The 16,145-nt window shown below is 34.1% G+C and overlaps 1 protein-coding gene across 1 annotated transcript in view; it reads left to right on the forward strand.

Annotated features, from left to right (window-relative positions):
* Positions 1-16,145, forward strand: part of ANO5 (anoctamin 5) — an 88,799-nt gene that overhangs the window by 17,534 nt on the left and 55,120 nt on the right. The window contains exons 3-5 of the mRNA XM_063092798.1: positions 4,198-4,248; positions 9,608-9,649; positions 12,476-12,589. Coding sequence (XP_062948868.1) covers positions 4,198-4,248; positions 9,608-9,649; positions 12,476-12,589 — 207 coding nt within the window. The remainder of the gene's footprint in view (positions 1-4,197; positions 4,249-9,607; positions 9,650-12,475; positions 12,590-16,145) is intronic.

Raw genomic sequence — 16,145 nt, forward strand, 5'->3', positions numbered from 1 at the left:
TAAAATGATATAGAACTATACACACCCATTGTACTCATTCCAGTTTCCTGATTTTGATATTTTACTATAGTTATATGAGGAATAACCATTAGGGGACAATAGCTAGGGGTACGTGGGATCTTTCTGTACTATTTTGGCTAATTCCTGTGAAGCTATAATTATTTCAAAATAAAAAGTAAGAAAAAAATGTATTATTTCACCTTCTTTAATGCCAAATTACTTTTTTTTTTTTTTTGCTACTGACACTCAAATACTATAAAAACAAAAGCTCTACATTGCAGTCAATTTTCTTAAAAAATAGATGTTGGTAATAGAATATTCATTCAAGTATTGGACTGTGGTAGAAATTACTAAAATCAATGTATTTAGTTCATTACCAAATTTATAAATATGATGAATGCTTAGACATATAAAAGACAGAAGAATATGTAGAAATTCCAGGTTTATTTTTCCAAAATAATTTTATACTCTTAAAAGATCTTCTGTGCTTTTATGATTGCTTAAACTTTTAAAGGGCTAAATTCTAGTGTTACTTCTGATTTAGAATTAATGTAGGTCATCATGAAACATTGTTACAATCTTTTTGAGATCTGAAAATGCATGTGATGTATAGTTTATAATATGATAAATAAATTTATGTTATGATCACTACAAAGTAAGCAAAAAATAATTTTAGAAAGCCAGCATTTATTGAGAATCCATGTATTATTTATTGTCACTATATGGAAGTTGTGGTATAGAAAGGTTAACTTGCTCAGGTTTACATATGCAATTTGTTTTGCATATATATGTAATTAGTTTTAAATAACTGAAGAAAAAGGTTAGAAGTATATAAAGTGAAACTGTATTAATCAGATTATATCTGCTAAGGTTTGGAGCTGGGATTCTAAACACAGGTCGTCTGATTCTAGAGCTTGTCCTCTTAATCACTGTACAATATTACTTCTTTAACACTACTGTTTTAAAAATCCTGTGTAGAAGTATTTTTTTGGAATCTCAGTCTTCAAATCATTGCTACTTATGTTCAGAATACTGAGGATGGCTACTAATTTTCTATGATGATTTGTAGGTCCTCTGAATAGTGCCACATTTTGTTACTAGTGGAAGTTTGTGTCATTCACTCATTTATTAATTTCATTTCATTTTGTACAATTTCATCTAATTCTTTACTGGATGAGGTCAGGGAAGGAGGCAGCCTGAGACATAAAAGCTATGGCCACTGTAGAGGGAAATGTAGACTTGAGAACATCATGGATTCATTTTTTTTTTTTTTTTTTTTTTTTTTTTTTGCCTAAAACTAAGGTCATTGAGATATGGGACAATGAAATACTCAGCAAAAAGTGGAAGAAAGCTACATTATTTTATTTTACATTTTGCAAAGTGAAAATATATCCACCGCTTTTGATTGGAAACCAGAGCAAACACTTTTCCTAAAGTGAGAGATTGTGAAGTGACTAGCCTGTTTGCTTTGGAACCTTAATATATGTTTTCCTGAATCTTCCTATAAGCAAATCAACTGATCTTTCTCTAGCATAATTGAAAAAATATGTTATGAGGAATCAATATAAAGCGAAGCTATAATAGATTGGTTTATTTTCTTACCAGCAGAAATGTAGCTGCACAATTTATTTTTAGAGGGTGCTATTTCACTGTTGAGTGATCAAGATATTTATGAGCTTTATTTGATATCTGATGTATTTAGATGAGCTAGTGGAATTCGTTCCGTCCACAAGTTTATAAAATCACATATAAGTGAAACAGAATTTTGAGCATTTGTTTACTCATATATCCTCAGTCTTCCCACAGCTCTTCCCACCTGTCTCAGGATCACTTTAATACCAGAGATGACAATCATCTTTTTGTGTAATTTATACTGAATACAGTAGTATGAAAATTGGTATGTGTTCAAAATTTTCTCTTCTTCATCCTCCTTAAGAACACAGAGAAATTACTGCTTTTTTGTGACACATTCTGCTTCTTTGTGGAACGTTCTGTTACTTAACATTTGTAACACTGGGTGTATTTTTAAGATGTTCTTTTGAGTATTTTAAAAATATGTTCATAGCACTTTTTGTCTGCTATTTTCAAAACTGATTTTACCGGTGTCATCTGGGTATAATGAGGTGCTGGTTGTGATTTTCCAAGAACAACATAAGAGAATTTCTAGTCTGGACATGAATTTCAGGTCATTTCTGTTAGCTGCTGCCGTTCCATAGCTCTTTTCTGTACCTGTCACTAGTGACTGCTGAGAAGTGATTGGGTACGATCTTAGGAGCATGTCCTGTGGTGTGTGGGCTATCATGTACCATGAGGATTTGAAAATCTATCATACACTGAGGGAGGCATCACTATTTCTTTAATTGCAAGTGGTTTGTGTGTATTTATGTACATGTATGGCTTTTTCCTTGGGTTATAAGTATAAATTTTTAAGAATTCTGATGGTACATTTTCTAAAGTATTCACTTTAATAATTCCAAACAGACAATTCTTATTATTTTTTTTTCTTAATTTTATTTTGTCGATATAAAATGTGGTTGATTATTGTGGCCCATCACCGAAACCTCCCTCCCTCCTCCCTCTCCCCCCTCCCACCCAACAATGTCCTTTCTGTTTGCTTGTCGTATCAACTTCAAGGAATTGTAGTTGTTATGTCTTCTTCCCTCCCCCCGGTTTTTTTTTTTTTTTTTTTTTTTTTTTGTGTGTGTGTGTGTGTGTGTGAATTTATTTATTTTTAGCTCCCACCAATAAGTGAGAACATGTGGTATTTCTCTTTCTGTGCCTGACTCGTTTCACTTAATATAATTTTCTCAAGGTCCATCCATGTTGTTGCAAATGGCAGTATTTCATTCGTTTTTATAGCTGAGTAGTATTCCATTGTGTAGATATACCACATTTTCCGAATCCACTCATCTGATGATGGACATTTGGGCTGGTTCCAACTCTTGGCTATTGTAAAGAGTGCTGCGATGAACACTGGGGAACAGGTATACCTTCGACTTGATGATTTCCATTCCTCTGGGTATATTTCCAGCAGTGGGATAGCTGGGTCATATGGCAGATCTATCTGCAATTGTTTGAGGAACCTCCATACCATTTTCCATAGAGGCTGCACCATTTTGCAGTCCCACCAACAATGTATGAGCGTTCCTTTTTCTCCGCAACCTCGCCAGCATTTATCATTCAGAGTCTTTTGGATTTTAGCCATCCTAACTGGGGTTAGATGGTATCTCAGTGTAGTTTTGATTTGCATTTCCCGGATGCTGAGTGATGTTGAGCATTTTTTCATATGTCTGTTGGCCATTTGTATATTTTCCTTAGAGAAATGCCTACTAATTCAATATACACCCTGAAACAATAAAACTTCTTAAAGAAAACATAGGAGAGACACTTCAGGAAATAGAACTGGACATAGACTTCATGAATACGACCCCAAAAACACGGGCAACCAAAGGAAAAATAAATAAATGGGATTATATCAAACTAAAGAGCTTCTGCACAGCAAAAGAAACAATTAACAGAGTTAAAAGACAACCAACAGAGTGGGAGAAAATATTTGCAAAATATACATCTGACAAAGGATTAATATCCAGAATATACAAGGAACTCAAACAACTTTACAAGAAAAAACAAGCAACCCAATTAAAAAATGGGCAAAAGAGCCAACCAAACAGACAATTAATGCTGCTTTTCCTGTTGGTCCTGTTCAGGATTCCGTATCATTATAAAAATAGAGGACTGGACAGTTAGCTCAGTTGCTTAGAGTGTGGTGCTAACACCAATGTCCATGGTTCCATCCTTGTACCAGCCGCCCGGCCAGCTAAGAGGAAAAAAAAAATAAAAGAAGAATAGAGCTCCTTGTTATTTCTCTGTTGTATAGTAGTTCTTGACTATTTCTAATGTCTCAGATTTTGTTTTTATGATTTGATAAAGCTATCTCTCAAATTCTCGTTCTCTCTCCACACATACAGACACACATATGCACAGATACATACACCCACACATGCATGAACATACATGCACATGTATACACATATATACACAGTTTTGCATACAATTCCAGGTGTTTCATAGCTTCCGTGAGTTCCAGGTTTAGTATGTCTGCATATAGAACCTACGGTTTTTGTTAATGAAACTTAAATGCTCCCCCTTCCCTCAACTTGTGCTGGCATTAACAGCTTTATATTTTCCCCCTGTTAGCAGAGCCTGAACAGCACAGAGACCAGCTTTCTCATCAGTAAAGAATCAACGGTAAGCAATGATGGGTACTATCTTTTCTTGTTTAAACACAAATAAGGTGTCTTTTTATAATCTGAAGTGGTGATGCTCTTTCCTAGTTCAGTTATTTTTCATGCCCCCATACATAGTATTTGAGAATTTATTATTTTAGAAAAAAAATCATTTTCGTTAGAGAAAAAAAAACCAAACTTATTTATGAGAATAACACATTAATCATTAGCACTTTGCTTACATTTTAATATTTCCCAGGTTTGCAAATGAGAAAATGAAAGGTCGAAGAGGTTTAATGTCTTGACCAAAATTATTCATATGTTTAAGCGGTAGATCCTAGACTAGAACTCAAGTTTCTGAGGCTGGGAATCTGAACCGTTGAACTTGGTGTTATAGGGATGTAATATTTTTATTAGTTGCTTAGTAAATAAAAGATGCTGTTTCAGAAGATGGGGAACTAGAGTTAAATTTTGATACCGACAATTTATTGATTTTTTTGGCAGCTGGCCAGTAAGGGGATCTGAACCCTTGACATTGTTGTTATGTATACTGATAATTTTAACATAGATGATGGTTTGCTTTTCACGTGGGTGCTAATCTTTAGTATTGGGGTCAATCAAATAAAAATAATTGAAATTTTGTTGGGTTTTATTTTTTTTTTTTTGATTGTATAAAACATTTGTATGATTCCCAAGTTGAAAACCATAGATTGAGAGGTCTATTTCTTTATTTATGTATTTATTTGTTTATTTGTTTGTTTGTTTGTTTTTGGCTATTGGCTGGTATGGGGATCTGAATCTTGAATAAGGTCTATGAAGCCTAAATCTTATACAATTTTGGCATCACTCTTTTTTTTTTTTCCTTCTCAATTTTATTTTATTTGTCAATATACAATGTGGTTGATTATTGTGGCCCAATTACTGAAACCTCCCTCCCTCCTCTCTCTCCCCCCTACCTCCCAAAAATGTCCTTTCTGTTTGCTTGTCGTGTCAACTTCAAGGAATTGAGGATTGTAGTTATGCTCTATCTCAGTAAGGATGAATAAATTATTTGGAATTCTTCTATATGGGAGGCCTGCCTTCCTTCTTGCCTTTATTTTCCTTCCTTCCTTCCTTTTCTTTCCTTCTTTGCTTCCTTCCTCCCTATCTCTCTCTTTCCTTCTTTGTCTTTTCTTCTTTCTCTCTCTCCTTCCTTCCTTCTTTGTTTCCTTACTTTTTTTTAATGGACTTAGGGATATTTATTTTATACCTTATGTTATAAGTCCAATACTACTTTATTTATTTTATTGCTCAGATTGTTCTAGCTTTATCTATTGGGAGTTTTTCCATTGACTCCTGAATCCCTTAGACATACCCCTATTATTTTTGTTTTGCTTTTAGCATTTTCTTCCTCTCTGATACTATAAGATGCTTCAAGCTCATCTTAAACATTTCTTGCCTCAGTACTAAAGTCAGCCATTTTTTCCAGGGACTTTTGTTTTTTTTTTAATATTATAGAAGGATCAAAAAAACATCTACATCATTCAGGACCCTATTAGACATACTTAAAGCAGGATAATTTGAGGAGGGCTTAATAAAGACACTTTTACAAAAACAGGGTGCAGGAGAATACTAGTATATGTTGGACTAGTAACCATGAACTTATTGTCATCCATAGAACGGAAGGGAATAGGGGAGAGAGAAGTTACTGGAACCCGAAGGAGAAAGTCATATACTTAAGACATTTTTCAGAGGTTCAGTAACCTTCAGTGGAGGGATACAGCCTTCCTGAATCCAATGTTAGGAAGGAAGACAGTCTGTTTCCTCCCTACAATCACCTGTGGGAAGCCAGAGATGAAGGGTGTTCTTTGATATGTATACTGGTCACCCTCACAGGACAGAAAGCAAGATGGAAAGGTTTGGAGAGGGGATCTGCTGGTACAAACCAAAGATACCCAGCAGAATATCATTGGAAATACTTGCTTTCTGGAAAAAAAATGGAGTCTGTGCTTTCTACTAGTATTATGATAGGACTTCATTATATAGACAATTTAACATAATTTAATATTTTACTTGAAATAAAGTAGTCAACGGTGGATTTAATTGAATATCTAAATTGTTACCTAAATTGCCAGTATAGAAGGGTAACGAAAACTATTAAATGAAATATAGAAAGAAGGAGACAATTGTACTTAAGATAACTTGTCTCAGAGTGTGTACCATGTGTGTTTGGGAGGAATAATTTGTTAATAATTTGGTAAATTTAATGAGAGAAGAATGGGAATTGAAAAGGCACACTAGAGGCATACTTTAATAATGACAGATATGCCATTAACAGGTTTTGAAGGAGTGTGGGTTTTGATAATGTCAAGGATCATATTCCAAATATTTAACAACTGATATGGCATAGGCACAAACCAATCAGAAGGGACATTTGAATAAATTCACCATAATCAATCAGTATGTATAAGCACAGTATTTATAATAGAGCTATGCATATATTTAGATATTATTACTCCAGGGTTCAGACATCTTAATTCATTCTCCTAGTGATTTCATCCAGTTTTATGGCTTTAAATACAATTGATATGCCATCAACTCTCAATTTAAGTTTCTAGTGTAGACATCTCTCCTGAATTTCACCCTTAAGTATCCAAGTGCTCTCCCAGTAATGCATTTGGATATCTAAAATACATCTCAAGATTAATATGTCTAAAATGTAATTCTTGATATTCCCCTACAAAAATCTGCTTTGTTGAAGTCTTCCACATCTCACTATATACAACCCATTCTTCTATTTGCTCAAGTCAAAAATTTCATAAAAAATTATTGTTGTTGGTTATACATTACATACAATAAAATGCACCCATACTAAATGTATACTTTGATGAGTTTTAACAAACTACAACAATCAAAATTTCCGTTACCCCAAAAAGCTCCCTTTTGCTGTTTCATCCCTACCTACCCTCTCCTAGGCAACCATGGATTGGCTTTTATTTTCTCTAATGTAGTATGTAAATTGCAAGTTACATACTATTTGTTCTCTAGCTTTTGGTTTGTTTTGCTCAGCATAATGTTTCTGAGACTCATCCAAAACTTCAAATGATAATGATAAAATTGGTTCTTGTTGAATGTCTGTAGCTTTTTTTTGTTGTTTATTTGTTTTATTGCTGAGTAGTATTCCATTGTATGGATATACCAAAATTTATTTATCCATTCATCCATTAATGGATATTTGTGTTACTTTCAGTTTGGGGACCATTATGCATAAAGCTGTACTGAACATTCATGTAAGAAGCATTTGTATAGATGTATATTTTGATTTTGGGGAGGTAATTTCCAAGGAGTAGGATTTCTGGATCATATGGAACGTGTGTGTAACTTTATGTGAAACTACGAAACTACAGTTGGCCGTTCATATCTGTAGGTTCCGCATCCATAGATTCAACCAAACATGGATCAAAAATATTTGAAAAAAAAATGCATCTGTAGTGAACATGTACAGACATTATTCCCTAAACATTACAATAACAACTATTTACATAGTATTTATGTAGTATTAGGTATTATAAGTAATTTAGAAATGATTTAAAGTGTATAGCAGGATGTGCATAGGCTATATGCAAATACCAGGCTATATTATATCAGGGAATTGGGCAGCAGATTTTGGTATCTGCAGGAGATCCTGGAACCAATCCTCCGTGGTTACCAAGGGACTCCTGTATTTTTAAAAGTGGTTGTAACATTTGCAGCATTTGATATTGCCAGCGTTTAGTTTTAGTAATTCTGGTAGATGGGTAGTGGTATTTGTGATTTCAGTTCTTGTTTCTCTGTTGAATAATGATGTTGCCTGTATTTTTGTGGGCATGTTGGGCATTCATATTATCTTCTTTTGTGAACTGTCTGTTCAAATCTTTTGTGCACTTTTAAAAATGAGGTTGATTATTATTTTATTGACTTGCAAGAGTTGTTTATATATTCTGGATGCAAGTCCTTTGTCAGCTGTATTTATTGTGAACATTTTCTTCCAGTCTTTACCTGCCTTTTCATTTACAGACAGTGTTTTAAGACGAGCAAATTCAAAATGTTTTGAAGTTCAATTTCTTTTTCTGTTATGGTCCATGCTTTTTGTGTTCTATCTAAGAAATATTTACCTACACCAAAGTAGGGGAGATTTCAAAGGTTTTCTTCAGTTTTATAATGATAGCTTTTATGTTAAGTGTATGATCCCTTTTGGGTTAATGCTAATCCAGGGCCCATAAAAGTCATAATGCAGCCCTGCAGAACTTAGTGTAGAACTCTTTCATTTCCCTTAACAATTCTGGGAATTTAGGGAAAGCATTTGAGAAGAACAGTAAACTGTGAATCTCATGAAAGATACTAAGAAAATCAAAGTGCTGAGGTGAAAAATGTGAGGCCATGAAGTATATAGTATAAAATATAGTTTTTACAATGACCAACATTCATCTTGTACCTATTGTACTTTTTAAAATAACAATACTGACTCCTCTATGTACTTGTTGTGTTTTTAAATAACAATACTGACTCCTCTATGTATACATAGAAACCTCAATAGTTTACATAGCAGGAATTTTTCACTCTAATATTTATCAGTTGTTTAGTCCTCTTCAGCCAAGTCTAGGAAGAGAACAATTTAAGTATAATTTGCATGACAAGAACTGAACTCTCTTAATGATAATTTTATTAGATCATTTATCTTTTCATTACACTATGAAATATGCACAATCCTTTCATTATTGTGTGTGGTCTGATTTCCTTTCAAATATTATTGATTATCCTAGATATTTTTAGGTAATTGCCTTGGTATTTTAACTAATGACCATGGTAATTGAAGATTGGCAACAACTCAGTATTTAAATAATTGAATGATATTTCCTTTTTTCCAGTATTTTGGGAGAGGTCGTGAAATATTTAAAAAGGAACCCTGGGTAAACTTTCTATACCCTACATCATCCCAGTATAATTATAGTAATTTTGCTTTCTTTGTCTGATATATGTAGGCATACTTAACAGAATATCTGTTTTACTTTGTGTTTTCATTATTTCCATGTTTTCCTTCATTATTCTTTTTTCTATCTCCTTTCTTTCTTAATTCAATTCCACAAATACTTATTACTTAAAGTCACTATATAAAGAATTTAGGAAATTTTACTTTGAAGTCTCTTCTTTTTTTCCTTTTATTTTTTATTGTTTTCTTTCTGTTTTTTTTTTTCTTCTTTAACTTCTTGGTAACTTTCTACCCTCCAGCTTTAAATATCACACACACATGCACATTTATAGAGTTGTCATACTGAGGGTTTGTTTGTTTGTGTATCTGTTATTTGGAATCTTTACTTTAATCCTGGGCAGGATTTGCTAACTCTCTATTGGTTGCTTCACAGCCTGCAAAAAGATACAATTTGTTCCTGAGACGGCGTCTTATGGTAAAACCAATGCTGAATAATGCTGCTTATGCTCTGGATGGCTGTAGTAATAGCATGGGTCATTTTTTCTTCCAATGAATACTATTGATTTGGGGGGAATTGTCACAGATTCGTAATCCCTAGGCAATTGAAGTTTCAGTGGTGATTCTTAATCTTTTTTGGATCTGATAAAATCTATAGAGCCTCTTTCTAAGAATGTATAAATGCACACACACACACACACACGTGCATGCACACGTGTTCATAGTTTACATAGTTTCAGAGGTTTATGAACCCTATTAAGAATACAGATTTATGAACCTTAGAATAACGACATCATTCAAAGAGAAGCCATTCGGGTGTTTGCTTCATTTATAAATAGGCATTTCTAGGAATAAACCAAATATAAATACAAATAAACAGACACATACACTGCAAAATATGATCTTAATGTCATGTTTTGGGCAATACAAAAGCATGATGTGTTTTAATAGTATGCAGTTATGTTAACAAAATTATCAGTGTTTTTCTGCCCCAGTTAGCTTTAACCAGTTTTTTTTAACAGCCCTAAGACATGAATGTACTCATGGTGATTTACAAGACTGCCAGTGATTTTATTTTCATATTTTAAAAAATAATATTACAGTTTATAGTCAAGGCACAATGTAATTATAGAACTTTGGGTTTTTCTAGGTAGTCTTTGGATTTCAGGAGAAGGAAAGTAAATATACCCCTTTTGTCTGTGCACTCAGGAAAAATAATTAGAATCACTATACTGTTAGCTGCTTTGTCTATTCCCTAATTGTCAAATATTCTGAGTGTGATTTTGTTGATTTCTCTATGCACGTCTTCTGTCACAGAAAGTACTCTTGTGGACTTAAATTTAGCTTGTTTAAAAACAATAGAGCACTTGTAAATGTATCAGTTATTTATTTTTTTTCTAAAAAAAAGACTGTCATAAACTTAGAGCAAAAGGACTATTGTTTTTTACCTCTAATTTTGTCCTTTGATTATACTTAGTCTTATTAGTGTTTATTTTTTCTGCTCCAGTTGGCTTTTACAAATTTCGGTGAATTTCATAAGATATGCTAATGCTGTGATTTTTTACAAGAGTGCCAATGATTTTTTTGCTTTCTTTTGTTTTCCTTTGCCCTTTTTTTAGTGGTTTATAACCAAGGTATACCATCATAGCAGTTTGAGTTTTCTCAGTTTATTTTCTTTTCTTTTAGGAAAGGGGAGATGATTTTGCATCCTTTGGCTGAGGTGCGGAGAACTCAGACATAACATTTGAATTAATGTATTTTGATACTTAATCTCTAGACTCACTAGATGCTTTTTGTCTATTTGTTCATTTTTCCACTCATTCCCTCTGTGCATTGGGAGGTAGTGTTTTCTGAGACGTATCAAGCTATACGCTCATATATAAATACAGTTACTCTTTTTATAAGCCAGATCAAACATGAGATTTTTGTCTTATTCTCTTTTATGAGAGACCTGTATGACCTGACTTGGGTGAAAAATGGCATAGAGTGCCATAAAAGAAACTCATAAACTAATACTTGTTGTGAAAATCAAAACCATCTGGTTCCCCATTCGCGGATTAGCTAAAGCAATTAGGAAATTGTCTCATTGTCATCCACTGCATCACCCACTTGCATGATTCTTAGTATTACATGTGACCTATTACAAGTTAAATATATATAAACCATTAAGAAAGCCAAATCAGTCAAACATGAAATCCCTTATTTCTGAAGTTCTCTGGTGTTTTCGCTGTTTTGAAAGGGAAGTACTTAAGGCACTATATACAACACGTGGTAGTTGAACTTGTAAGTTTTATTATACGGAGATAATTCATACAGCTTTAAACAAAGCATTGATTTTGGCTCACCTGGGAAATTCATGTTGAAGAGAGATTTGCATGAGAGCTTAATTGTAGTAAGGCCAGCCAGCAAGCTTCCTGCTTTCTAATTTTTAACTGCAACTTGATTTTATTTTAATCCTTAAAAAGTTGAGTTAGAAAGTGGCACTTTTATGAAAACATAGTACAGTTGGCCCTCTGTGTCCATGGGTTCTGCATCCATGAATTCAACCAAGCTCAGATCAAAAATATTCAAAAAAAATTGTGTCTGTACTGAACATGTACAGACGTTTTTCCTTGTCATTATTCCCTAAATAGCAGTATAACAACTATTTCCATAATATACATTGTATGAGGTATTATAAGTAATCTAGATATGATTTAAAGTATGCAGGAGGATGTGAATTGGTTATATGCAAAAATTACACCATTTTATATTAGAGACTTGAGCATCTGTGGATTTTGGTATCTGCTGGGGGGGGTCTTGGAACCAATCCCCCATGGATACTGAGGGACGACTGTATAAGCATTAATCAAGTTTATTTTCTTACAGTGAGATTCCATTAATTGGCCTGTAATTAATTATACCTCCAAAGTAGTATGTAACTATGACTTATTTAGTGGACTAATTGATATATCGTTTAATGAAGATAACAAGTCTCTCTGTGAATATATACATTTTGGGATCAACGTTTACCTCTATTCATTTTTTATTTTGGTATAATTGCAACATTTTGTTTTGTGTGCATATAGTGAATATGCTTACTTTACCCCTGAGTCATTATTGTTTGAACCCCTATATGGAATTTCACTTTATCAAACAAGCATAATCTTCTATTGATAAAAATTCTTGTTATTTGTCTTGACCTACCATTTCAAGACTGAAGAAAGAAATAGGTGCTGACCAAATTTTATATAATCCTTTTCATGTTTTTGCCATTTGAGAGGAAAGGTATAATTTAAAATTGTGTTATTTATGTCTCCTGCAGTTTCAAAAAAGTAAACAAAGCAAAGATTCTATCTTCTTCCGAGATGGGATTAGGCAAATTGATTTTGTACTTTCCTATGTTGATGACATAAAGAAAGACATGGACATAAAGGCGGTAAGTACTTATCTTAGAGAAACAGGAATAATAAAGAGAAGCACATTCTATAGTTTGACATGGATATCTGCACTGAGTTATGTTTTAGAAGTCAGAGGTCTCTGAAATGTTACTGAAAGCTGAAATTGGGTGAGGATAATACAAAATAGGCAGTCTGACAATGGGTGTGTAAAGTCAATTTTAGTTTTTGGATATCTTAGAGACTAACTTCTTTTTCTTCTTCCAAGTAACTGACTTATTTTTTTATATACTTCAGCTTAGATATTAAATGTGACCTCCAAAATTTGAGGTGTGGGTCTGAATATAATATTTACCTTTGTATCAAGTTTTTGTTTTGAAAATGTATGACTAATCCATCCTATCTTAAATAGCCTTCATATTGTGCTCTATTCCTGACCCTATTTTATTTTCATTATAATACACCACTTTCTTTACTTATAGTGTTTATTCTTTTTTTACTTGTTTACTGTCTCTAACACCATAAATTAAATTCATGAGGCTAAAGACTTTATCTTGGTCATTGCTGTATATCCAAGTGCCTAGAATGGTGGTTGGATCATAATGAATGCTCAATAAATATTCGATATTTGAAAAAACATTTAACCTATTTATTTATATGGATAACCAGATGTATATGAACTTGTGTGTATATATCAAGATATATATATGCACACACATTTATTTACATACTTATAAAGCAAATATCATACAAAATAAAAATGAAAAACTACACATTATCCCCATAAGACCCTGTGCATATCCAGTTCTTTCTCTTTTCTCCACATTTTCTCTGGAAACCCTTCCACTAAGCCTCTGAAATTCATGGGCTATCATCATTTTCATCTCTGTATGTTCCCTTTAAACTTGCCTCTTCATTGAGGTTTGCTGCTTCCCCTAACATCCTCTCAAGTGGTGGTTTTTCCTCACACAGCCTTCCCTGGAGATGAGGTTGATGCTGCTTGCCCTCTTTGTATCTTGTTCATTAGTTGATTGTCCTCCCTTGACTCTAAAATTCATGAGCTTTAAATCTCATCAGGTGTATTACTGCTCTGCCTTGTTGCTGTCATTTATTTCTTCCTGGATCTTCCCTTTTATTTCTCAACAATTCTAGGTCCTGGCTCACTGTCAATCTCTCCACCAATACTCCTTTTTTAATCACTTTTTTAATCTCAATGCATACATAAATGATTATTTTGGCACTCTGTCTTCTCTGTTCCTTGAACTACCTTTTCCAAGGATCTTAACCTCTAACTCAGCCATTTGCTCCTCTGGAACTTGTCATTACTATAACTACAACTGTTTATGATCTCATTCTATGTGTCCAACTGTCTGACCAACCCCTCAAATCTTTCTGACCCATACCCTTCTAGGTCCAGAATCCTGCTAGTTCCAGATAAGATAAAATTGTCTTACCACCTTTTTAGTGCTCCTTAGCCCTCTTTCCTATATTTATCTAGCTTCAGTTTCATGGTCACAATTATAACCATCAAGCCATCAAATCCCTTGCCCCTCTCTCAGTTGTACTTACTGGGCAAAATAATAATTTAGTTAAACCCAACTGGTCACCTACTACATGCCAGCACCCATGCGGGAAGAAAAACATGTAACTCACTGACTAATTTTACCTTGTATTTGTGCCGTGGACCTCAACTGGGTCCTTAATGCTGTCTGGAGATCATACTTTACTTACCCATTCTGTTGTCTCCCACTCTTCTAGATAACTGTTTTATAACTTTTTCTCTCTCTTCATGCTTCCTGTGCTTCTTCCCCATCTTCAAGCTAAGTTGCCCACACTTTTCTTCTTCACTGAGAAAACTGAAGAAGAGAAATTATATAAATTTCATCACCACATCTGTCCATCCAAGAGCATTTTTACCTAAATAATCTACCTTCCTTTCTCTTTCCATAGATGAACTATTTATCCTTTTGTCTAAAGCCGAATCTTCCACTTGTGACCTGGATTTTATTTCTTCTTGCCTACCCCAATATCCCCTGCAGGTTTAGCGATTCATTACAAGTACAGGACTCAGCATATAGTCATGCTCACGGTTATGTTTTATTACATGGAAATAGTACAAAGCAAAAGCAGCAAAGGGAAAAGATGCATGGGGCAAGTCCAGAGTAAATCAGGAGCAAGCTTACAAGAGTCCTCTTCCAGTGGAGTCACACAGGACTCACTTAATTTCTCTAGCAACAATGTATGACAAACACATGTGAAGTGTTGTCTACTGGGCAAGCTCATTAGAGACTCAGTGCCCTAGTCTTTTATTGGGGGCTGGTCACCTTGTCACCTTCTGAGTGGCATATACCAAAATCCCTCACTTCCAGAAGGAAAACAGGTGTTCAGCATAAACTACACTGTTTGTATAAATAGTATAGGCAAAATGAGCCACTCTTAGCAGTTCTGGGAATGATGGGAACCCTCCAGAAAACCAAGGTCCCAGACACCAGGCTCAACCTTTATAATGGCTGCTTTATTAACTCTTTTCTATATACCTACTTAGGGTTATTGCTCGTGTAATACTTCCCTCTCTCTCCTAAATTATATTTTGTGATGTTCTTTACTTGACCATTTCCTTCAACAAACATATATGCTGCTGATTTTTCCATATTAAAAAAGAAAGCAAGAATGAGAACATTTTCTTGATCCCAATTCCCTACCAGCTTCTGTCTATTTCTCAAATTCCTTTCTGCCCAATTCTTTTATAAACCCATTCATTTCAGGGCTCCATCCCAACCACTCTGCTCATCTCCTTGTAAAAGTCAATGCCCAAGTCTTAGCCCTCATTGTTTCTGCCATATTGTCACTCAGTTGATCATTCCCTTCTCTGTTGCATGTGTTCTTCACTTGGCTTCGAGGACTCCACATTCTCTTAGTTTTTCTCTTATTTCACTAGTTGCTATTTCTCAATCTTTTTTTCTGCCAGATCTGTTATTATTATCATGCCTCAGGGCACAATCCTTAATTCTGCTCTTTTCTTAATCCACATTTATTTTTTGATGACATCATTCTTCCTCATATTTTTAAAACCACATATGTGCTAATTCCAAAGTTTACCTTTTCAGTCCATACTGCTTATCCAAACGTACATAACTAGATGACTATTCTGCATCTATGTTTGGAAGTCTCAGACATCAGACTCAACAGGTCCAGAATGAACTCCTAAACTTCCCCCAGAAGGCTGATCCATCTACAAGTCTTCCTCGTCTATAATTATTCATCATGCATTTAGATAATTGCAAAGGATGTAACTTGTAATATATCGTACATGGTCCAGATAAATTTCTTTTTAGCAGGTATCCTTAGAAAGTAAATACCATTGAAATTTGACAGCCACCGTTACTCATTTTTTAAAAATATATGAAAAAAACCTTCTTTAACAGTTGAAATTTTATATTATTTATTTTTCTCCTTCATCTAAAATTTTCATTCCACGGGTCTTCCTGTCAAGATGGCAGAATAGACGGTCCCCAGCATCACTCTCTCCCACAAATCGACCAATTTATAACTTGAAAAAAGCAACAACAGCCAAGCTGGGGCTGCTAGAGCTCAGAG

Source organism: Cynocephalus volans, chromosome 4 (assembly GCF_027409185.1).
Source record: "Cynocephalus volans isolate mCynVol1 chromosome 4, mCynVol1.pri, whole genome shotgun sequence".
NCBI classification, from domain to species: domain Eukaryota; kingdom Metazoa; phylum Chordata; class Mammalia; order Dermoptera; family Cynocephalidae; genus Cynocephalus; species Cynocephalus volans.